Source organism: Mercenaria mercenaria, unplaced genomic scaffold, assembly GCF_021730395.1.
Source record: "Mercenaria mercenaria strain notata unplaced genomic scaffold, MADL_Memer_1 contig_756, whole genome shotgun sequence".
In the NCBI taxonomy this organism is placed as follows: domain Eukaryota; kingdom Metazoa; phylum Mollusca; class Bivalvia; order Venerida; family Veneridae; genus Mercenaria; species Mercenaria mercenaria.
Genome location: NW_026463655.1, coordinates 260 through 26,337, shown reverse-complemented (window position 1 = coordinate 26,337; position 26,078 = coordinate 260). Strand labels below are relative to the sequence as shown.

Below are 26,078 nucleotides of genomic sequence, written 5' to 3'. Positions count from 1 at the left end.
GGAAATTACCTCCGTTCTTATCCACATTATAGAGACTAAAATCTACCTACAAGATTAATTCATTTGTTTTGAAAACTAAATTTAGTATATTCTATTTGGTGAAACTAGCCAGTAAGATTTTCGCTGTGTAAATAGCCATAGATTTGACATGAACAATTTTGTTGATCCAGAATTTTCCACGTTTGTAGCTCTTCACCTCAATATTACTGGACATAGTATTTCTGACTAGTTTTATGTCTTTTGACTGCGTTAATGATAAAATGGACAGACTGATGAATGAAACATTTTGGATGCAAAAATAAGGTACAATATTTCCACAGGGCCTCAGTTCAAAGGCTATGTATAATATATAGTAACTCATTTGACATTATTGTATCATTATTTTCGCCAAATAATTATTTGAGCTGTTTCTTGAATATGTTACATGCATTTCAGTTAATACTGTTACTTTTATATTGTTTGCTTTCATAGCCGTCTTTATCAGTAACATTATTGAATCTTATTGATCGCAACTTGCTGTTGTAAAAATAATTCAGTGCATTTTTATCAATTACACAGCAAATATTACATTATTATAAAAATGTTTTATAACAGTAATAATACACATATATATGGAACATATTTACTTTAATATTGTTCTTATAACTATTGCTGCTGTTGCTACTTTTCTGGACGTAACGTCATTATTTGACGTAATGATATCACGTTAAAACTGTGTAAATATACATTGTATGTTTGCCTGAAGGTAAAATTGTATATTCTACTGTACTGTTTTTTGTTTGTTTGGTTTTCTAGAGTTTTTACAACATCAAAATCTCTTGTTTATGTTATTTTCTAATCAATACATCCAGTTCTATGTGTGATTAAATATTGATCCAACTTCATGTTGACAATAAACAAGTATTCCCTTCTAGAAGAACGTCCGATAGGACCAATATGTTGTTAGAATTATAAATCTGTCACAGTTTTGTCCATCTCATTTATATTGTTCCAGATAGAGGAAACTTACCAAACCCCTCAAACGAAAAAGCCGATTTATTAAACGGCACAACCTACCTGTCAGTAGCTTCGTATAAATGTAACACTGGTTACACATTATATGATGAGAGCGATATGAATTGACAAGCAACAAAAAAAAAGAGTATTGATTCTATCTTTAACTGATGTGACAGATTAATGCACCACTTTGGCTTGTGAGACACATACATATGTAGAACTTCATTACTTCTCGGATCAATTTTGAATTGCTAGATAACAGTTTTTTTTGGCAATAGGTTACAAATAATTAAATAGCTTGAGATTCACAAACCGGTCTATCTTCAGTGCAAAGAGCAACCTCTGACAGAGCTCGCGCTTTCGAGCTCCCTATTGCGGGACAGGTACTTAATCCATTAGGCAATCGCAGCTCCGTCTGCATATTTATTAGGAATAACTTGACTACTTCTCTTGATAACGATACAACATGAATGGCGACGGGAACTTGGAGTGAACTGCTCAATAAATGGTTAGATATACGAATTGACAAACAAAAATAAAACAGTATTGACTAGATTTTTCATTGGCATGACTGATTGTAGCACCAAGTTTGTTTGTGAGGCACATACGTACATAGATGGTTCCAAATCTTAATGTTAGACACCAGACTAATAAGCAATCAGTAATTATTATTTACGTAGCTGGTTTTCACAAACCGGTCTCTCTTCAGTAAAAAGAACAGCAGATATAGGTACTTCATCCATTTGGCTATCGCATATCCGTCTGCTGATGTATTAAGAGTACATTGACTTCTTCTGCTGCCGATACATAAATGTCTACATAATGCTCATTTGCTTATAACTGAATAATAGGATTGTACTCTACTATGTTTTGTTGTTGTTATTGTTGTTTTCTTTTTACAGAATAAAGATAAGCGCTTGTTTGTGTTATTTTCTATAAACAATTTCTGTCAATCACCATTTGTTATTAAATCTTGATCAAACCTCAAGTTGATAAGAAAACAAGTCTTCCTTTCTAGAACAATGTGAAATAGGTTGTTGTCAATATACATATGTCTTAGTTTTGTCAATTTCATTTAAATTGTTCCAGATTGTGGAAACTTATCAACTCCTTCAAACGGAAATATAGAGTTATTAAACGGCACAACCTACCAGTCAGTAGCTAAGTTTAAATGTAACACCGGTTACACATTATATGGTGATAGCGATACAACATGCACAGCGTCGGGAAGCTGGAGTGGAAATTTCTTGAACTGCACAATTAATGGTAAGTTATACGAATTGGCAAGCAGCAATAAAAGAGTGTTGACGTTATTTTTAACTGATATGACTGATTATAGCACCGTGTTGTCTTGTGAGACACCTACATACATTGAACCTCATTACTGCGCGGTACCAATTTTCATGCTTGGCACGAGGCTGAATGACAGTCGGAAGCTATTATTAAAACTAACCCGAGATTCACAAACCGGTTTCCATTTAGTAGAGAGAGACGTCCGAAGTTGCTCGAGCCTTCGAACCTACCGATCCGGGACATATCCTAAATCCATTTGGCCATTCCATCTCCGCCTACATATGTATTAAGACCACCTTGGCTTCTTCTGAAGGCCACACATAAATGACTACAATTATTATGTCTCCCCCAGGAGACATATTGTTTTTTGCCCTGTCCGTCCGTCCGTCTGTCCGTCCGTCCGTCCTTCCGTCCGTCCGTCCGTACGTCACACTTCATTTCCGAGCAATAACTGGAGAACCATTTGACCTAGAACCTTCAAATTTCATAGGGTTGTAGGGCTACTGGAGTAGACGACCCCTTTTGTTTTTGGGGTCACTCTGTCAAAGGTCAAGGTCACAGGGGCCTGAACATTGAAAACCATTTCCGATCAATAACTAGAGAACCACTTGACCTAGAATGTTGAAACTTCATAGGATGATTGGTCATGAAGAGTAGATGACTCCTATTGATTTTGGGGTCACTTCGTCAAAGGACAAGGTCAAAGGGGCCTGAACATTGAAAAACAATTTCCGATCAATAACGAGAGAACCACTTGACCCAGAATGTTGAAACGTCACAGGATGATTGATCATGAAAAGTAGATGACCTCTATTGATTTTGGGGTCGCTCCGTCGAAGGTCAAGGTCACAGGGGCCTGAACATTGAAAACAATTTACAATCAATAACTAGAGAACCACTTGACCCAGAATGTTGAAACTTCATAGGATGATTGGTCATAAAGAGTAATTGACCCCTATTGATTTTGGGTCACTCCATCAAAGGTCAAGGTCACAGGGGCCTGAACATGGAAAACCATTTCCGATCAATAACTAGAGAACCACTTGACCCAGAATGTTGAAACTTCATAGGATGATTGTACATGCAGAGTAGATGACTCCTATCGATTTTGGGGTCACTCCATTAAAGATCAAGGTCACAGGGGCCTGAAATTTGAAAACCATTTCTGGTCAATAACTTGAGAACCACTTAACCCAGAATGTTGAAACTTAATAGGATGATTGGTCATGCAGAGTAGATGACCCCTGACGATTTTAGGGTCACTCTGTTAAAGGTCAAGGCCACAGGGGCCTGAACATGGAAAACAATTTCCAGTCAATAACTAGAGAACCTCTCGACCCAGAATATTGAAACTTCATAGGATGATTGTTCATGCAGAGTAAATGACCCCTATTGTTTTTGGGGCCACTCCGTTAAAGGTCAAGGTCACAGGGGCCTGAATATTGATAACAAGTTCTGATCTGTAACTTGAGAACCACTTGACCCAGAATGTTGAAACTTCATAGGATGATTGAACATGCAGAGTAGATGACCCCTATCTATTTTGGGGTCAGTCTGTTAAAGGTCAAGGTCACAGTGGCCTGTTCATGTAAAATCATTTTTTGGAAATAACTTGAGAACCACTTGACCTACAATGTTGAAACTTAATAGGATGACTGGACATGCAGAGTAGTTGACCCCTATTTATTTTGAGGTCACTTGATCAAAGGTCAAGGTCACAGGATCCTGAACAGTGACTTGAGAACCACTAGGCCAAGAGTGTTGAAATTTAGCGGGATGACTGGACATGCCAAGTAGATGATCCCTATTGCAGCCAACCATCAGTATCTCTTTGATTTTTGCTCCTGATCCCTATTGACTTCTTGCCTATAGGTATTTGCATTGGGGGAGACATGAGCTTTTTACAAAAGCATTTTCTAGTTTGTTTTTGTTTTCTTTTGAGCTTTACAAGGTAAACATATTTCTTATGTTTGTGTTACTTTCATATAAATCCATCTATTTCTGTCAATCACCATTTGTGATTAAATATTGATTAGAATTCATGTTGACAACAAAACAAGTGTTCCTATCTAGAACAACGTCTGATAGCTTGTTCTTATTATATATCTGGTTTAGTTTTGCCAATATCATTTAAATTGTTCCAGATTGTGGAAACTTATCAAATCCTTTAAACGGAAAAGTCGATTTATTAAACGGCACAACTTACCAGGCCGTAGCTAAGTATAAATGTAACACCGGTTACACATTATATGGTGATAGCGATACAATATGCACAGCGCCGGGAACCTGGAGTGGACATTTCTTGAACTGCACAATAAATGGTATGTTATACAAATTGATCAACAATAATAAAAGTGTATTGACCAAATTTTAACTGATGTGACTGACGATAGCACAACGTTGGCTTTTGAGACACCTATACGCATTGAACTTGTTACTTCTCGGTACCATTTTTTTCATTTTCATGCTAAGTATCAGGCTGGTAGGCAATCGGTAACAATTATTTAACTAGCTTGAGATTTATTGACAGGTCTCTATTAAGTAAAGAGAACTGCCTCTGTGAGGGCTTGATCATTCGCGCCACTATTGCGGGACTGGTACTTAATCAATTTGGCCATCACAGCTCCGTCTGCATAAGAATTAAAACCACATTGACGTCTTCTGCCATCGATAAATAAATGTCTACATAATGCTCTTTACCTTATAATTGAACGATATATTATTTTATGATGATACACTTTATGAAGATTCCATTGTACAGTTGGTTGTTGTTGTTCTTGTAGTTGTCGTCTTCGTTTTCCTCTGAGTTTGACATAATAAAGATAATCTCTTGTTTGTGTTACATTTTTTATTGATGCACCTACATCTGTTAAACGCTATTTGTGATTAAATATTGAGAAAACTTCATGTTGACAATTAATCAAGTCTTCCTTTCTAGAATAACGTCCGATAGGATATTGTTATTATATATCTGTCTTAGTTTTGTCAATTTCAATTCAATTCTTTCAGAATGTGGAAACTTATCAAATCCTTCAAACGGAAAAGTAGAATTATTAAACGGCACAACCTACCAGTCAGTGGCTAAGTATAAATGTAACACAGGTTACATATTATATGGTGAGAGCGATACAACATGCACAGCGTCGGGAAGCTGGAGTGGCAATTTCTTGAACTGCACAATTAATGGTAAGTTATACGAATTGGCAAACAGCAATAAAAGATTGTTGACGATATTTTTAACTGATATAACTGATTATAGCACCGTGTTGTCTTGTGACACTCCTACATACATTGAACGTCATTACTGCGCGGTACCAATTTTAATGCTTGGCACGAGGCTGAATGACAATCGGAAGCTATTATTAAAAATTAACCTGAGATTCACAAACCGGTTGCCATTAAGTAGAGAGACGCTTCCGAAGTTGCTCGAGCCTTCGAACCTACCGATACGGGACATGTCCTAAATCCATTTGGCCATTCCATCTCCGCCTGCATATGTATTAAGACCTCCTTGGCCACTTCTGAAGACCACACATAAGTGTCTACAGTTATTTGTTTTTGTTTTCTTTTGAGCTTTACAGGGTAAACATATTCCTTATGTTTGTGTTACTTTCAAATAAATGCATCTATCTCTGTCAATGACTATTTGTGATTAAATATTGATTAAAACTCATGTTGACAAGAAAACAAGTCTTCCTATCTAGAACAACGTCTGATAGATTATTATTATATATCTGGCTTAGTTTTGCCAATACCATTTAAATTGTTCCAGATTGTGGAAACTTATCAAATCCTTTAAACGGAAAAGTCGATTTATTAAACGGCACAACCTACCAGTCAGTAGCTATGTATAAATGTAACACCGGTTACACATTATATGGTGATAGCGATACAATATGCACAGCGCCGGGAACCTGGAGTGGACATTTCTTGAACTGCACAATAAATGGTATGTTATACAAATTTGCCAACAATGTTATAAGAGTATGGACCAAATTTTAACTGATCTGACTGTCGATAGCACAACGTTGGCTTTTGAGACACCTATACGCATTGAACTTGTTACTTCTCGGTACCATTTTTTTTCATTTTCATGCTATGTATCAGGCTGGTAGGCAATCGGTAACTATTATTTAACTAGCTTGAGATTTATTGACTGGTCTCTATTAAGTAAAGAGACCAGCCTCTGTGAGGGCTCGATCATTCGCGCTCACTATTGCGGGACTGGTACTTAATCAATTTGGCCATCACAGCTCCGTCTGCATAAAAAATTAAAACCACATTGACGTCTTCTGCTGTCGATACATAAATGTCTACATAATGCTCTTTACCTTATAATTGAAAGATAGATTATTTTATGATGATAAATTTTATGAAAACTCTGTTGTACAGTTGGTTGTTGTTGTTGTTGTTGTTATCGTCGTTTTCCTTTGAGTTTGACATAATAAAGATAATCTCTTGTTTGTGTTATATTTTTTATTAATGCATCTACTTCTGTTAAACGCTATTTGTGATTAAATATTGATAAAACTTCATGTTGACAATTAAACAAGTCTTCCTTTCTAGAATAACTTCATATAGGATATTGTTATTATATATCTGTCTTAGTTTTGTCAATTTCAATTCAATTCTTCCAGATTGTGGAAACTTATCAAATCCTTCAAACGGAAAAGTAGATTTATTAAACGGCACAACCTACCAGTCAGTAGCTAAGTATAAATGTAACACCGGTTACACCTTATATGGTGATAGCGATACAACATGCACAGCGTCGGGAAGCTGGAGTGGAATTCTTGAACTGCACAATAAATGGTAATGTTATTCAATTGCAAACCAATAGATGTCGACCATATTTTAACTGATGTGACTTATTACAGCACCGTTGGTCTTTTGAGACACCTAATACATTGAACTTGTTACTTCTCGGTACCAATTTTTTCATGCTTGGCACAGGCTGAATGAATCGGAAGCTATTTTTTAAAACTAATTGAGATTTAAACCGGTTTCATTAAGTAGAGAGACCTGTCCAAATCTGTGAGGCCTTCGAATTACCGATCCAGGGAATGGTCCTAATCCATTGGCCACCCACAGCCCGTACATAAGTTTTAAAACCACATTGGCCTCTTCTGGAAATAAAGCACATAAATGTTTTTACGTTAAATTTGTTTTTTTTTCTTTTGACTTTACAGGGTTAAACTATTTTTCGTTGTCTATGTGTTACATTCAAATAAAGATACATCTTGTTCTTTGTTCAATTAATCCCCATTTGAGATTAAATATATGTAAAAACCTTCATTGACAATAAACAAGTCTTCCTATCTAGAAACGTCTGATAGAATTTGTTATTCTATATCTTTGTTTTTGCAAATATCATTTCAATATTCCAATTTGGAAACTTATCATATCCTTTAAACGGAAAAGTATTATTAAACGGCACAACCTACCAGGTCAGTAGCTAAAGTAAATGTAACACCGTTACACATTATATGTGATACGTACAATATGCACGGGCGCCGAACTGGAGTGGACATTTCTTGACTGCACATAAATGGTTTTTATACAAATTGACCAACAATGATAAAAGAGTATTGACCAATTTTAACTGATGGACTGACGTAGCACAACGTAAGGCTTTTGAGACACCTATAACGCATTGAACATTTACTTCTCGGTACCATTATTTTGTCATTTTCATGCTAGAAATCAGGCTGGCAGCAATATGTAACTATTTTTACGTAGCTTGAGATTTATTGCCGGTCTCTATTAAGTAAATGAGCAGCTCATTGAGGGCTCGATCATTCGCGCTTCTACTATTGCGGGTGTTAACTTAACTATTTGGCCATCACAGTACCGTCGCATCATAATAAAACCACATTGACGTATTTTCTGCAGTCGATCATGAATGTCTAATAATGCTCTTTACTTGATAATTGAACAATAATTATTTATGATGACAAACTTTATGAAAACTCAGTTGTACAGTGGTTGGTTGTATGTTTGTCGTCGTCTATTCCTTTGAGTTTGACATAATAAAGATATTTTCTTGTTCGGTTATATTTTGTTTTTTAATGCATCTATTTCCCTGTTAAACGTTATTTGTGGTTAAATATTGATCAAACTTCATTTGTCAATTAAACAAGTCTTCCTTTCTAGAATAACGTCCATAGGATTTTGTTATTATATATCTGTCTTAGTTTTGTCAATTTCAATTCAATTCTTCAGATTGTGGAAACTTATCAAATCCTTCAAAGGGGAAAAGTAGATTTATTAAACGGCACAACCTACCAGTCAGTAGCTAAGTATAAATGTAACACCGGTTACACATTATATCGCCGGACTGGAGACATTCTTGAATGCACAATATGTATTATACAATTGCCAACAATGTAAAAGAGTATTGACCAAATTTTACTATTACTGCGAGCACCTGCTTGAGACACCTAGTTGACTGTACTTCGGTACAATTTTCATTCAGTGGTACAGCTGGAGCAGTAACATTTATGCTTGAGATATGCGCCTTAAGAAAGAGCCACTGTAGGGTCGTATTGCGTCACTATTGCGAGTACTATCATTGCCATCCAGTCCGTCGCAAAAAACCACTGAGTTCTGCATGTCGATACATAATGTCTACATCATGCCTTGTAACTGGATAATGAAATCAATAGATTATTTTAGATGTAAAACTTTGAAACACAATTTACAGCGATGTTGTTGTTTTTGTCTCTGTTTTCCTTGATTTGACATAAACGATAATGTCTTGTTGGTTACACTTTACATTGAATGATTACTGCTCGTTAAACGTTTATGTTATTAAGTTGATAAACTTCAATGTTCAATTAAAAACTCTCCTTTCAAATAACGTCCATAGGATATTGTTATTACTATATTGTCTTAGTTTTATCAATTCACATCAATTCTTCCAGGATGTGGAAACTTATCAATCCTTCAACTCCGCATGATTTATTAAACCACCTGCCTCTTCTAGCACATAAATGTACAGTTATTGTTTTTGGTTTTGGTAACAGGGTAACTTTGTGTTACTTTCAAATAATGTATTATTCGTCAACACAATTTGTGTTAATATTTAATATGTTGAAATAAACTGTCTTGTAGAACACAAGTCGATATGTACATTTTATGTTGTAGTTTGCCAATATATTACAATTTCCAAAGTTTAAATTACAATTAAGGACAATTGCGATCTTATACACGGCACAACCTGCCATCATCTAGTATATAAGTAACCTGCCTTCAAGGACATAAGTTACAATATCTTGTTTTGACGTTGAGCTTTAATAAACAATTCTATGTATGTTACTTTATAAAATTACCAACACTGTAGTAATTGATAATTACTGTAAAAAGCCACGATTGCTTGATATATATTAATTGTATTTGCAATTTTTTAATTTCAGTGGATTCAGCTTTAGAGACATCGTAATATTATTAACAGCTTAGTATTTTCTGTCTCTTAAGTAAAGAACATGGTGAGGCCATCACGCGCACTGGATGAATTCTATCAAATAGTTCATGCAAAAAAATTACCACATTACGACTTCTGTCGATACACAAAGTGCTTTAGCCTATACATTATTTTACTTGATTATTTTATGTCACTTTATGTAACATATTTTACATGTATTTGTGTGGTTTCGTTCGTTATATGCGTTTGACAATGAAGATATTCTGTTTGGTATTTTTTTAGCATCGTAACGTTGTTATATGAAAATTGTTGATAACAGTCTGATAACTTCTAAATTGTATAAACTGTCTTAGTTTTGCAATTAATCATTCTTCCGTGTGAAATTATAAATCCTTCAAGAAATAATTATTAAACGATATACTATAGTAATTTAATGTAACCCGTTTACTTTTATGGTGTGCGTCGACGCTGAATGGAGTGGAAATTTTGATCACAATTATGGTAAGTTTTTTATTGAACAGCAATATAAATGTAACGTATTTGTGTAAATGTAAATTATGCATTCTTAGCACCTACAAATAACGTGATTATGCGGTACAATTTCTGCTTGCAAGTAATTCATCGTGGGATTTATAAAACCTTCAAGAACAACTTTCCATAATAGAGATCCAAGTTTAGCTCGAACACATCGGGATGCCTAATATTGCACACTCCGCTGATATTTTTAAGACAACTTGGCTTTTAAGGCAACAAAATCACATTATATTTGTTTTCTTAAGGTAAACATATTTCTATGTTGTTACTTTCAAATAATGCACATTTCTTCATCCAATTTGATTAATATGGACAATTTTTGCATAACAGGTTTCCTGTAACAAGTCGTATAGTTATTATTATTATTATTGTGTTTATAATTAAGTCCAGTTGTGGAAACTTATCATCCTTTAAACGGAAAATGTTATAAAGGCAACTACCAGTCAGAGCTAAGTATATTAACAACTACATTATGGTTCATCATTGCACAGCGGGAACTGATGACATTTCTTGAACTGCACATAATGGTATGTTATACAAATTGAAACAATGATAAAAGTGTATTGACTTTTTATGATTTCTGAGTTAGCACAACGTTGGCTTTTTGGACTTACCATTAATTTACTTCTCGTAACAATTTTTTCTCATTTTCATGCGGTACAGCTGTAGCAATCGGTAACATTATTAACTAGCTTGAATTATTTGGTCTCCTTTAAGTAAGAGACCAGCCCTGTGAGGCTCGATCATTCGCGCTCACTATTGCGATATATAACATCAACCTCACAGTCGTCTGCATAAAAATTAACACCACATTGACGACTTCTGCTGTGATACATAAATGTCTACATTATGCTCTTTCTATAATGAAAAAAGATTTCTTACAATAACTTTTGAAAACCTTATTTTACATGATTGTTTTGTGTGTCGTCGTCGTTTTCTTGGTTGACATATTAGAATTTTCTTGTTTTGGTTATATTTTTTATAATGCAACTATTCTTTAAAGCTATTTGTATTAATATTGTAACTTCTATTGAAATAACAAGTCTCTTTCTAGATAACTCATATAGGATATTGTTTAATATTCTGTCTAGTTTTGTCAATTTAAATTCAATTCTCCGATTGTGGAAATTATCAATCCTTAAATGAAAATAGATTTATTAAACGGCACAACTACATCAGTATAAGTATAAATGTACACCGGTTACTTTATGGTGATGCGTCACTCCCGTGGAGTGAATGGAAATTTCTTGACTGAAATTAATTTAAGTTTTCAATTGCAAAACAATATAAGATGTTAGATATTTTAACTGATTGATTATTACAGCCCGTGTTTCTTGTGAGACACTACATACATTGAAGTATTACTGCGCGTACCAATTTTCATGCTTGCAGGCTGAATGACATCGGAAGCTATTATTAAAACTAACCGAGATTCACAAACCTGTTTTCATTAAGTAGAGAGAGCTTCCAAAGTTGCTCGAGCCTTCGAATCTACCGATCCGGGATATGTCCTAAACCCATTGGCCATTCCATCTCGCCACATATGTATTAGACCACCTTGCCTCTTCTGAAGCCACACATAATGTCTACATTATTGTTTTGTTTTCTTTTGAGCTTTACAGGGTAAACATATTTCTATATTTTTGTGACTTTCAAATAAATACATCTATTCCTGAATCACCATTTGTGATTAAATATAGATTAAAATTCATGTTGACAATAACACAGTCTTCCTATTTAGTACAACGTCTGATAGATATTATTATTATATATCTGGCTTAGTTTTGCCAATATCATTTACATTGTTCCAGATTGGAAATTATCATATCCTTTAAACGAAAAGTCGATTTATTAAAGGCACATCCTACCAGTCAGTAGTAAGTATAAATGTAACACGGTTACACATTATATGTGATAGCGATACATATGCACAGCGCCGGGAACCTGGAGTGACATTTCTTGAACTGCACAATATATGGTATGTATACAAATTGACCAACAATGATAAAGAGTTATTGACCAATTTTAATGATGTGACTGACGATAGCACAACGTTAGCTTTTGAGACACCTATACGCCATTGAACTTGTTACTTCTCGGTACCCTTTTTTTTTCATTTTCATGCTAGGTATCAGGCTGTCAGGCAATAGGTAACTATTTTTTAAGTAGCTTGAGTTTTATTGGCCGGTCTCTATTAAGTAATGAGGCCAGCCTCTGTGAGGGCTCGATCATTCGCGCTCAACTATTGCGGGACTGGTACTTAATCTATTTGGCCATCACAGTTCCGTCTGCATCAGAATTAAAACCACATTGATGTTTTCTGCTGTCGATACATAAATGTCTAAATAATGCTCTTTACTTGATAATTGAACAATAGATTATTTTATGATGACAAACTTTATGAAAACTCTATTGTACAGTTGGTTGTTGTTGTTGTCGTCGTCGTTTTCCTTTGAGTTTGACATAATAAAGATAATTTCTTGTTCGTGTTATATTTTTGTTTTTAATGCATCTACTTCTGTTAAACGTTATTTGTGGTTAAATATTGATCAAACTTCATTTTGTCAATTAAGCAAGCCTTCCTTTCTAGAATAACGTCCGATAGGATTTTGTTATTATATATCTGTCTTAGTTTTGTCAATTTCAATTCAATTCTTCCAGATTGTGGAAACTTATCAAATCCTTCAAACGGAAAAGTAGATTTATTAAACGGCACAACCTACCAGTCAGTAGCTAAGTATAAATGTAACACCGGTTACACATTATATGGTGATAGCGATACAACATGCACAGCGTCGGGAAGCTGGAGTGGAAATTTCTTGAACTGCACAATTAATGGTAAATTATACGGATTGGCAAACAGCAATAAAAGAGTGTTGACGATATTTTTAACTGATATGACTGATTATAGCACCGTGTTGTCTTGTGAGACACCTACATACATTGAACGTGATTACTGCGCGGTACCAATTTTCATGCTTGGCACGAGGCTGAATGACAGTCGGAAGCTATTATTAAAACTAACCCGAGATTCACAAACCGGTTTCCATTAAGTAGAGAGACGCTTCCGAAGTTGCTCGAGCCTTCGAACCTACCGATCCGGGATATGTCCTAAATACATTTGGCCATTCCATCTCCGCCTGCATATGTATTAAGACCACCTTGGCCTCTTCTGAAGGCCACACATAAATGTCTACAGTTATTTGTTTTTGTTTTCTTTTGAGCTTTACAGGGTAAACATATTTCTTATGTTTGTGTTACTTTCAAATAAATGCATCTATTTCTGTCAATCACAATTTGTGATTAAATATGGATTAAAATTCATGTTGACAATAAAACAAGTCTTCCTATCTAGAACAACGTCTGATAGATAGTTATTATTATATATCTGGCTTAGTTTTGCCAATATCATTTACATTGTTCCAGATTGTGGAAACTTATCATATCCTTTAAACGGAAAAGTCGATTTATTAAACGGCACAACCTACCAGTCAGTAGCTAAGTATAAATGTAACACCGGTTACACATTATATGGTGATAGCGATACAATATGCACAGCGCCGGGAACCTGGAGTGGACATTTCTTGAACTGCACAATAAATGGTATGTTATACAAATTGACCAACAATGATAAAAGAGTATTGACCAAATTTTAACTGATGTGACTGACGATAGCACAACGTTGGCTTTTGAGACACCTATACGCATTGAACTTGTTACTTCTCGGTACCAATTTTTTTCATTTTCATGCTAGGTATCAGGCTGGTAGGCAATCGGTAACTATTTTTTAAGTAGCTTGAGTTTTATTGACCGGTCTCTATTAAGTAAAGAGGCAAGCCTCTGTGAGGGCTCGATCATTCGCGCTCAACTATTGCGGGACTGGTACATAATCAATTTGGCCATCACAGCTCCGTCTGCATCAGAATTAAAACCACATTGATGTTTTCTGCTGTCGATACATTAATGTCTAAATAATGCTCTTTACTTGATAATTGAACAATAGATTATTTTATGATGATAAACTTTATGAAAACACTATTGTACAGTTGGTTGTTTTTGTTGTTGTCGTCGTTTTCCTTTGAGTTTGACATAATAAAGATAATTTCTTGTTTGTGTTATATTTTTTTAATGCATCTACTTCTCTTAAACGTTACTTGTTGTTAAATATTGATAAAACTTCATGTTGACAATTAAACAAGTCTTCCTTTCTAGAATAACGTCCGATAGGATATTGTTATTATATATCTGTCTTAGTTTTGTCAATTTCAATTCAATTCTTCCAGATTGTGGAAACTTATCAAATCCTTCAAACGGAAAAGTAGATTTATTAAACGGCACAACCTACCAGTCAGTAGCTAAGTATAAATGTAACACCGGTTACACATTATATGGTGATAGCGATACAACATGCACAGCGTCGGGAAGCTGGAGTGGAAATTTCTTGAACTGCACAATTAATGGTAAATTATACGGATTGGCAAACAGCAATAAAAGAGTGTTGACAATATTTTTAACTGATATGACTGATTATAGCACCGTGTTGTCTTGTGAGACACCTACATACATTGAACGTCATTACTGCGCGGTATAAATTTAAATGCTTGGCACGTGGCTGAATGACAGTCGGAAGCTATTATTAAAACTAACCCGAGATTCACAAACCGGTTTCCACTAAGTGGAGAGACGCTTCCGAAGTTGCTCGAGCCTTCGAACCTACCGATCTGGGATATGTCCTAAATACATTTGGCGATTCCATCTCCGTTTGCATATCTATTAAGACCACCTTGGCCTCTTCTGAAGGCCACACATAAATGTCTACAGTTATTTGTTTTTGTTTTCTTTTGAGCTTTACAGGGTAAACATATTTCTTATGTTCGTGATACTTTCAAATAAATGCATCTATTTCTGTCAATCACCATTTGTGATTAAATATTGATTAAAATTCATGTTGACAATAAAATAAGTCTTCCTATTTAGAACAACGTCTGATAGGTTGTTATTATTATATATCTGGCTTAGTTTTGCCAATATCATTTACATTGTTCCAGATTGTGGAAACTTATCAAATCCTTTAAACGGAAAAGTCGATTTATTAAACGGCACAACTTACCAGGCCGTAGCTAAGTATAAATGTAACACCGGTTACACATTATATGGTGATAGCGATGCAATATGCACAGCGTCGGGAACTTGGAGTGGACATTTCTTGAACTGCACAATAAATGGTATGTTATACAAATTCACCAACAATGATAAAAGAGTATTGACCAAATTTTAACTGATGTGACTGACGACAGCACAACGTTGGCTTTTGAGACACCTATACGCATTGAACTTGTTACTTCTCAGTACCAATTATTTTCATTTTCATGCTAGGTATCAGGGTAGTAGGCAATCTGTAACTATTATTTAACTAGCCTGAGAATTATTGACCGGTCTCTATTAGGTAAAGAGACTAGGTTCTGTGAGGGCTCGATCATTCGCGCTGACTATTGCGGGACAGGTACTTAATCAATTTGGCCATCACTGCTCCGTGTGCATAACAATTAAAACCACATTGACGTCTTCTGCTGTCGATACATCAATGTCTACATAATGCTCTTTACCTTATAATTGAACGATAGATTATTTTATCATGATAAACTTTATTAAAACTCTATTGTACAGTTTGTTGTTGTTGTTGTTGTTTCCGTCGTCGTTTTACTTTGAGTTTGACATTATAAAGATAATTTATATTAATGCATCTACTTCTGTTAAACGCTATTTGTGATTAAATATTGATAAAACTTCATGTTGACAATTAAACAAGTCTTCCTTTCTAGAATAACATCCGATAGGATATTGCTATTATATATCTGTCTTAGTTTTTTCAATTTCGATTCAATTCTTCCAGATTGTGGGAACTTATCAAATCCTTCAAACGGAAAAATAGATTTATTAAACGACACAACCTACCAGTCAGTAGCTAAGTATAAATGTAACACCGGTTACACATTATATGGTGATAGCGATACAACATGCACAGCGTCGGGAACCTGGAGTGGAAAATTCTTGAACTGCACACTTAATGGTAAGTTATACGAATTTGCAAACAGCAATAAAAGAGTGTTGACGATATTTTTAACTGATATGACTGATTATAACACCGTGTTGTCTTGTGAGACACCTACATACATTGAACGTCATTACTGCGCGGTACCAATTTTCATGCTTAGCACGAGGCTGAATGGCAGTCGGAAGCTATTACTAAAACTAACCCGAGATTCACAAAGCGGTTTCCATTAAGTAGAGAGGCGCTTCCGAAGTTGCTCGAGCCTTCGAACCTACCGATCCGGGACAAGTGTTAAATCCATTTGGCCATTCCATCTCCGCCTGCATTTGTATTAAGACCACCTTGGCCTCTTCTGAAGGCCACACATAAATGTCTACTGTTATTCGTTTTTGTTTACTTTTGAGCTTTACAGGGAAAACATATTCCTTATGTTTGTATTACTTTCAAATAAATGCATCTATTTCTGTCAGTCACCATTTGCGATTAAATATTGATTAAAATTCATGTTGACAATAAAACAAGTCTTCCTATCTAGAACAACGTCTGACAGGTTGTTATTATTATATATCTGGATTAGTTTTGCCAATATCATTTACATTGTTCCAGATTGTGGAAACTTATCAAATCCTTTAAACGGAAAAGTCGATTTATTAAACGGCACAACTTACCAGGCCGTAGCTAAGTATAAATGTAACACCGGTTACACATTATATGGTGATAGCGATGCAATATGCACAGCGTCGGGAACTTGGAGTGGACATTTCTTGAACTGCACAATAAATGGTATGTTATACAAATTCACCAACAATGATAAAAGAGTATTGACCAAATTTTAACTGATGTGACTGACGACAGCACAACGTTGGCTTTTGAGACACCTATACGCATTGAACATGTTACTTCTCAGTACCAATTATTTTCATTTTCATGCTAGGTATCAGGCTGGTAGGCAATCTGTAACTATTATTTAACTAGCTTGAGAATTTTTGACCGGTCTCTATTAAGTAAAGAGACCAGGTTCTGTGAGGGCTCGATCATTCGCGCTGACTATTGCGGGACTGGTACTTAATCAATTTGGCCATCACAGCTCCGTGTGCATAACAATTAAAACCACATTGACGTCTTCTGCCGTCGATACATCAATGTCTAAATAATGCTCTTTACCTTATAATTGAACGATAGATTATTTTAAGATGATAAACTTTATGAAAACTCTATTGTACAGTTTGTTGTTGTTCTTATTATTTTTGTCGTTTTCTTTTGAGTTTGACATAATAAAAATAATCTCTTGTTTGTGTTATATTTTTATTAATGCATCTACATCTGTCAAGCACTATTTGTGATTAAATATTGATCAAACTTCATGCAGACAATTAAACAAGTCTTCCTTTTTAAAATAACGTCCGATAGGATATTGTTATTATATATCTGTCTTAGTTTAGTCAATTTAATTTCAATTCTTCCAGATTGTGGAAACTTACCAAATCCTTCAAACGGAATAGTAGATTTATTAAACGGCACAGCCTACCAGTCAGTAGCTAAGTATAAATGTAGCACTGGTTACACATTATATGGTGATAGTGATACAACATGCACAGCGTCGGGAACCTGGAGTGGAAATTTCTTGAACTGCACAATTAATGGTAAGTTATACGAATTGGCAAACAGCAATAAAACAGTGTTGACGATATTTTTGAACTGATATGACGAATTATAGCACCGTGTTGTCTTGTGAGACACCTACTTACATTGAACGTCATTACTGCACGGTACCAATTTTCATGCTTGGCACGAGGCTGAATGACAATCGGAAGATATTATTAAAACTAATCTGAGATTCACAAACCGATTTCCATTAAGTAGAGAGACGCTTCCGAAGTTGATCGAGCCTTCGAACCTACCGATCTGGGACATGTCCTAAATCCATTTGGCCATTCCATCTCCGCCTGCATATGTATTAAGACCACCTTGTCCTCTTCCTAAGGCCACACATAAATGTCTACAGCTATTTGTTTTTGTTTTCTTTTGAGCTTTACAGGATAAACATATTTCATATGTTTGTGTTACTTTCAAATAAATGCATCTATTCCTGTCAATCACCATTTGTGATTAAATATGGATTAAAATTCATGTTGACAATAAAACAAATCTTCCTATCTTGAACAAAGTCTCATTGATTGTTATTATTATATATCTGGCTTACAGTTGTCAATATCATTTACATTGTTCCAGACTGTGGAAACTTATCAAATCCTTTAAACGGAAAAGTCGATTTATTAAACGGCACAACTTACCAGGCCGTAGCTAAGTATAAATGTAACACCGGTTACACATTATATGATGATAGCGATACAATATGCACAGCGTCGGGAACTTGGAGTGGACATTTCTTGAACTGCACAATAAATGGTATGTTATACAAATTGACCAACAATGATAAAAGTGTATTGACCAAATTTTAACTGATGTGACTGGAGATAGCACAACGTTGTCTTTTGAGACACCTATACGCATTGAACTTGTTTCTTCTCGGTACCAATTTTTTTCATTTTCATGCTAGGTATCAGGCTTGTCGGCAATCGGTAACTATTATTTAACTAGCTTTAGATTTATTGACCGGTCTCTATTAAGTTAAGAGACCAGACTCTGTGAGGGCTCGATCATTCGCGCTGACTATTGCGGGACTGGTACTTAATCAATTTGGCCGTCACAGCTCCGTGTGCATAAGAATTAAAACCACATTGATGTCTTCTGCTGCCGATACATGAATGTCTCCATAATTCTCTTTACCTTATAATTGAACGATATATTAATTTATGATGATAAACATTATGATAACTCTATTGTGCAGTTGGTTGTTGTTGTTTTTGTCGTCGTCGTTTTCCTTTTGAGTTTGACATAATAAAGATACTCTCTTGTTTGTGTTATATTTTTTATTAATGCATCTACTTCTGTTAAACGCTATTTGTGATAAAATATTGATGAAACTTCAGGTTGACAATTAAACAAGTCTTCCTTTCTAGAATAACGTCTGATAGGATATTGTTATTAAATATCTGTCTTTGTTTTGTCTATTTCAATTCAATTCTTCCAGATTGTAGAAACTTATCAAATCCTTCAAACGGAAAAGTAGATTTATTAAACGGCACAACCTACCAGTCAGTAGCTTAGTATAAATGTAACCCCGGTTACACATTATATGGTGATAGCGATACAACATGCACAGCGTCGGGAACCTGGAGTGGAAATTTCTTGAACTGCACTATTAATGGTAAGTTATACGAATTGGCAAGCAGCAATAAAAGAGTGTTGACGATATTTTAAACTGATATGACTGGTTATAGTACCGTGCTGTCTTGTGAGACACCTACATACATTGAACGTCATTACTGCGCGGTACCAATTTTCATGCTTGGCACGAGGCTGAATGACAGTCGGAAGCCATTATTGAAACTAACCCGAGATTCACAAACCGGTTTCCATTAAGTAGAGAGACGCTTCCGAAGTTGATCGAGCCTTCGAACCTACCGATCTGGGACATGTCCTAAATCCATTTGGACATTCCATCTCCGCCTACATTTGTATTAAGACCACCTTGGCCTCTTCTGAAGGCCACACATAAATGTCTACAGTTATTTGTTGTTGTTTTCTTTTGAGCTTTACAGGGTAAACATAATTCTTATGTTAGTGTTATTTTTATATAAATGCATTTATTTCTGTCAATCACCATTTGTGATTAAATGTTGATTAAAATTCATGTTGACAATAAAAGAAGTCCTCCTTTCTAGAACAACGTCTGATAGATTGTTGTTATTATATATCTGGCTTAGTTTTGCCAATATCATTTAAATTGTTCCAGATTGTGGAAACTTATCAAATCCTTTAAACGGAAAAGTCGATTTATTAAACGGCACAACCTACCAGTCCGTAGCTAAGTATAAATGTAACACCGGTTACACATTATATGGTGATAGCGATACAAAATGCACAGCGACGGGAACATGGAGTGGACATTTCTTGAACTGCACAATAAATGGTATGTTATACGAATTGACCAACAATGATAAAAGAGTATTGACCAAATTTTTAACTGATGTGACAGACTATAGCACAACGTTGGCTTGTGAGACACCTATCGCATTGAAATTATTACATCTCGGTACCAATATTTTTCATGCTTGGTATCAGGCTGGTAGGCAATCGGTAACTATTATTTAACTAGCTTGAGATTTATTGACGGTTTCTATTACGTAAAGAGACCAGCCTCTGTGAGGGCTCGATCATTCGCGCTCTCTATTGAGGGATTGGTACTTAACCAATTTGGCCATCGCAGCTCCGTCTGCATATGTATCTAAAACACTTTGACGTCTTCTGCTGTCGATACATAAATGTCTACATGTTCTTAACCTTATAATTGAACGATAGATTATTTTATGATGATAAACTCTATGAAAACTCTATTGTACAGTTTGTTGTTGTTCTTATTGTTATTGTCGTTTTCTTTTGAGTTTGACATAATAAAGATAATCTCTTGTTTGTGTTATATTTTTATTAATGCATCTACATCTGTCAAGCACTATTTGTGATTAAATATTGATCAAACTTCATGCAGACAATTAAACAAGTCTTCCTTTTTAAAATAACGTCCGATAGGATATTGTTATTATATATCTGTCTTAGTTTAGTCAATTTAATTTCAATTCTTCCAGATTGTGGAAACTTACCAAATCCTTCAAACGGAATAGTAGATTTATTAAACGGCACAGCCTACCAGTCAGTAGCTAAGTATAAATGTAGCACTGGTTACACATTATATGGTGATAGTGATACAACATGCACAGCGTCGGGAACCTGGAGTGGAAATTTCTTGAACTGCACAATTAATGGTAAGTTCAAAGAATTGCGAAACAGCAATAAAAGAGTTTTGACGATATTTTTAACTGATATGACTGATTATAGCACCTTGCTGTCTTGTGAGACACCTACATACCTGTGAGGGCTCGATCATTCGCGCTCACTATTGCGGGACTGGCACTTCATCAATTTGGCCATCGCAGTTCCGTCTGCATAAGTATTACAACCACATCGACGTCTTCTGTTGTCGATACATAAATGTCTCCATAATGCTCTTTACCTTATAATTGAACGATAGATTATTTTATGATGATTAACTTGATGAAAACTATATTGCACAGTTTGTTGTTGTTGTCGTCGTCGTTTTCTTTTAAGTTTGACATAATAAAGATAATCTCTTGTTTGTGTTATATATTTTTATTACTGCATCTACTTCTGTTAAGTGCTGTTTGTGATTAAATATTGATCAAACTTCATGTGGACAATTAAAGAATCTTCCTTTCTAGAATAACGTCCGATAGGATATTGTTATTATATATCTGTCTTAGTTTCGTCAAATTCAATTTAATTCTTCCAGATTGTGGAAACTTATCAAATCCTTCAAACGGAAAAGTTGATTTGTTAAACGGCACAACCTATCAGTCTGTAGCGAAGTATAAATGTAACACCGGTTACACATTATATGGTGATAGTGATACAACATGCACAGCGTCGGGAACCTGGAGTGGAAATTACTTGAACTGCACAATTAATGGTAAGTTATACGAATTGGCTAACAGCAATAAAAGAGTGTTGACAATATTTTTAACTGATATGACTGATTATAGCATCGTATTTTCTTGTGAGACACCCACATACATTGAACGTCATTACTGCGCGGTACCAATTTTCATGCTTGGCACGAGGCTGAATGGCAGTCGGAAGCTATTATTAAAACTAACCTGAGATTCACAAATCGGTCTCCATTAAGTAAAGATTGTAGAAACTTATCAAATCATTTAAACGGAAAAGTAGATTTATTAAACGGCACAACCTACCAGTCAGTAGCTAAGTATAAATGTAACACCGGTTACACATTATATGGTGATAGTGATACAACATGCACAGCGTCGGGAACCTGGAGTGGAAATTTCTTGAACTGCACAATTAATGGTAAGTTATACGAATTGGCAAGCAGCAATAAAAGAGTGTTGACGATATTTTTAACTGATATGACTGATTATAGTACCGTGCTGTCTTGTGAGACACCTACATACATTGAACGTCATTACTGCGCGGTACCAATTTTCATGCTTGGCACGAGGCTGAATGACAGTCGGAAGCCATTATTGAAACTAACCCGAGATTCACAAACCGGTTTCCATTAAGTAGAGAGACGCTTCCGAGGTTGCTCAAGCCTTCGAACCTACCGATCCGGGACATGTCCTAAATCCATTTGGCCATTCCATTTCCGCCTGCATATGTATTAAGACCAACTTTGCCTCTTCTGAAGGCCACACATAAATGTCTACAGTTATTTGTTGTTGTTTTGTTTTGAGATTTACAGGGTAAACATAATTCTTATGTTTGTGTTATTTTCATATAAAAGCTTCTATTTCTGTCAATCACCATTTGTGATTAAATATTTATTAAAATAAATTCATATTGACAATAAAACAAGTCTTCATTTCTAGTACAACGTCTGATAGATTGTTGTTATTGTATATGTCGGGCCACTGATTCGAAAATTTATTCGCATCGTATGTTACGATATGATTTACGATAAACCTAAGGTAAGACTAAGGTAGCGTTATTCTGCTAGTATCCTATCTCAAAATGCCTCTTAACGCCCTCGTAAAGGGTTCGTAACTTAAGGTATTGTTAGTTAGTTACGATATCGTAATTCATGGATAATCTATTTAGAGACGTCATTTTCGACTGATTGCACGTGTATCTGATAGCCCACAAGCTGTCTACTGCTAAACATCATGGGAAATATGTCCATATTAAAAGAATTTTATCACTTGCAACGGAACAATGCCTTCTAAAAAGTATTTACATGCATCATACTTTATTTCGTAATAAAATAAAAACAATTGTCTAATATGTATTCGGCGATGACTTCTAAAATGTTAGAGATGCCTATTAGCTTTACGCTCAACTTAAACTCTAAACTGGTCAAATATACCAAGTTTTGTAAGGAATGCACGGTATTATTTTAGACTATGGTATTCAAAGAACAAACTTTATACATAATTGTATTAAAAAATCTTTCTACTAAACATCTTTTTAACTGTATAGACTTTGACTTAAAATATCCAACATCTGCGCAGGAGTGTTGTCAAAACAATCTACAGTACCGATAAGGCAAAGAACACTGTTTGAGTTTGCAATAAACAATGTCAATTTCTTTTATGAGAAAGTCGAGTTTCACGCCTTTTTCTGTGATAAAATTAGCCAGTTAACTGCATTAGTATCCCTGGGTTCCTTACAAGTCCAAGTCTTAAGCTGTTCTCAACAAATGCCTGACAACTCCCCCTCATAAGTCAGAAGTGGAGAAAGACCTTAGATATATTGTCTTTAGCTAATAATCACGGAGAACATGAATGCCTCGTCCGGTATTCGAACCTACTTTGAGATCTTCTGTGTTCTATATATTTTGCTAGCTGACCGGGGATCTGCGTGCAGCGTTCAATATAAAAATCAGTCTATCACAAGTTTGACGAATACATGTAATGAAGCCAATACATAAAAATAATAATACACTAGTGTAATAAAGCTTTGACTTCGACGTCGTTTTTCAGCAGAGCCTCATATTTTATTATTTTATTCAACTCATTGAATAACTTCAATATAAAAAGTGACTCATGTAATATCCACTATATATCTTTAATCTATATGGACATTTCAGTCTGTTTTTAATCTTGTTACTTTATCAGGAGGCGACTCTTATTGTGAAATATTTTCCGTCAAAAAAACGTTCATGTTGATCGGACAGAAGTGGTTCTTTGTAACTATGCATATAATGTCTTGCACTATGCAATTCCTTTCATTAAAGGTCAGTTCAGAAAACAGTGACGGAAACATAATTCAGTCTCACCAGTTATTTCAGTTTACGGACTAAATGTTTAAGATTCCAGTAATTATATGATAGGAAATTTCAGCTATATTTGTGATATAAAGGCAACGTGTTTCGTACTGCTCTAAAGCTTTATAATGTTTGCATTTTTCCAACATCATTTGACTAATATAAACAGACAGTGAATATATACAGTAGTAACTGTAGTAAAAGCCAAGTTTTCATCAATTTATATGACATACTTTTTAACTAGGTGCGTCACAAGGTGAAGATATGCATTTTCGACTCTCTCATTGGTCATAACTCTGGACATAGGGGGCGGAGACAGACAAAAAATAGGAGGTGTGAAATTTCATAATATGATAAAGACTCATGCAATGTTTCATCAATTTATATGAAACACTTTTTGAGCGAGGAACATCACAAGGTGAAAATGTGCATTTTTGACTATTTCAGGGACCATAACTCTGAAAAAATGGGGCAGAACCAGACCAAAATAGGAGGTGCGCAAGTTTATATCATCATAAAAGACTTATGCAAGATTTCATCAATTCATATCAAATACTTTTTGAGCTAGGCGCGTCACAAAATTCCGACGGACAGACCCACGGACGGTCGGACGGAAGGACACACCAAATATATATGCCTCCGCCACTCTGTTGTGGGGGCACAAACCTGTGCGTTTTCATCTAAAAAAGCATTAAAAGCACGAAATATATCCATCTATACAAAATTAATTCATGTTCGTTGACACGATCGGATGGAAAGACAACCTCAATAGATATACTTCCGCTAGTTTCAGCGTGGTACGATAAGAAACAAACAGATTCATCTTCAGAAAGGTCGAAAAATGTATTCTTTCATACGCTACGAGAACGCTAAGGGGTGGAATTTTCAGACAAAACTTACGAGGACATCTACGAAGGACATAAGGTATCTTCGAGATAGTGGCCCCTGGCTTAGTTTTGCCAGTATCATTTAAATAGTTCCAGATTGTGGAAACTTATCAAATCCTTCAAACGGAAAAGTCGATATATTAAACGGCACAACCTACCAGTCAGTAGCTAAGTATAAATGTAACACCGGTTACACATTATATGGTGATAGCGATACAACATGCACAGCGGCGGGAACCTGGAGTGGACATTTCTTGAACTGCACAATAAATGGTTTGTTGTACAAATTGACCAACAATGATAAAAGAGTATTGACCAAATTTTTAATTGATGTGACTGACTATAGCACAACGTTGGCTTGTTGCCTTTAAATTCATTAAAACTCGAGTTAAATTTTATGAATCAAATCCTTCCTTATTACCTCCTAAACCCAATTTTTCACTTCGAAGTTTAAAGAAAGCTTTATCCAAGGTACATACGTATTTAGGTTTCACTCCTGCAGACAAAGCTTCTAATAATATTATTATATGACGCATTTATTACACAGAAGTATTAAAAATGTACTGAAACATACAAAAGCTTACCAGTTATCACAACTAGATAAGGAAACTATTGCAAAACGTCATGCAAATCATTGTATAAATTTTAATGTCGCACTTGACGACAGTCAAATGAAGGTCCCTACTCTTTTTTGGATCCCTAAACTTCACAAAACTCCATATAAAGCTCGATTCATTGCAAATTCAACCTTATGCACTACAAAAAACATTTCTGTACTTTTGACTTCTTGTCTTACTACAATTAAAGACCACGTACAGAAGTATTACTCCAAGGTTTATAAGAACTCTGGTGTTAATCTGTTTTGGTCCACCAAGAACTCTGGAGATATTATCAAAAAGCTAAAAAACAAACACTTCAAATGTTCGTTGATAAGTACTTATGATTTTTGAGTCGGCTAAACGCTGTCAAGCG

The 26,078-nt window shown here is 35.2% G+C and overlaps 1 protein-coding gene across 1 annotated transcript; it reads left to right on the top strand.

Annotated features, from left to right (window-relative positions):
* Window positions 1-1,466: 1,466 nt before the first annotated feature.
* LOC128554797 (CUB and sushi domain-containing protein 3-like) lies at window positions 1,467-21,906 on the top strand (the record flags this gene model as incomplete). The annotated part of the gene is made up of 12 exons (XM_053536109.1): window positions 1,467-1,485; window positions 2,086-2,262; window positions 5,299-5,475; window positions 12,908-13,084; window positions 14,530-14,706; window positions 15,295-15,471; window positions 16,140-16,316; window positions 16,905-17,081; window positions 17,765-17,941; window positions 18,531-18,707; window positions 21,008-21,184; window positions 21,730-21,906. Coding segments are annotated over exons 1-12 (1,966 nt in total), but the record flags the coding sequence as incomplete, so codon positions are not given.
* Window positions 21,907-26,078: the final 4,172 nt, after the last annotated feature.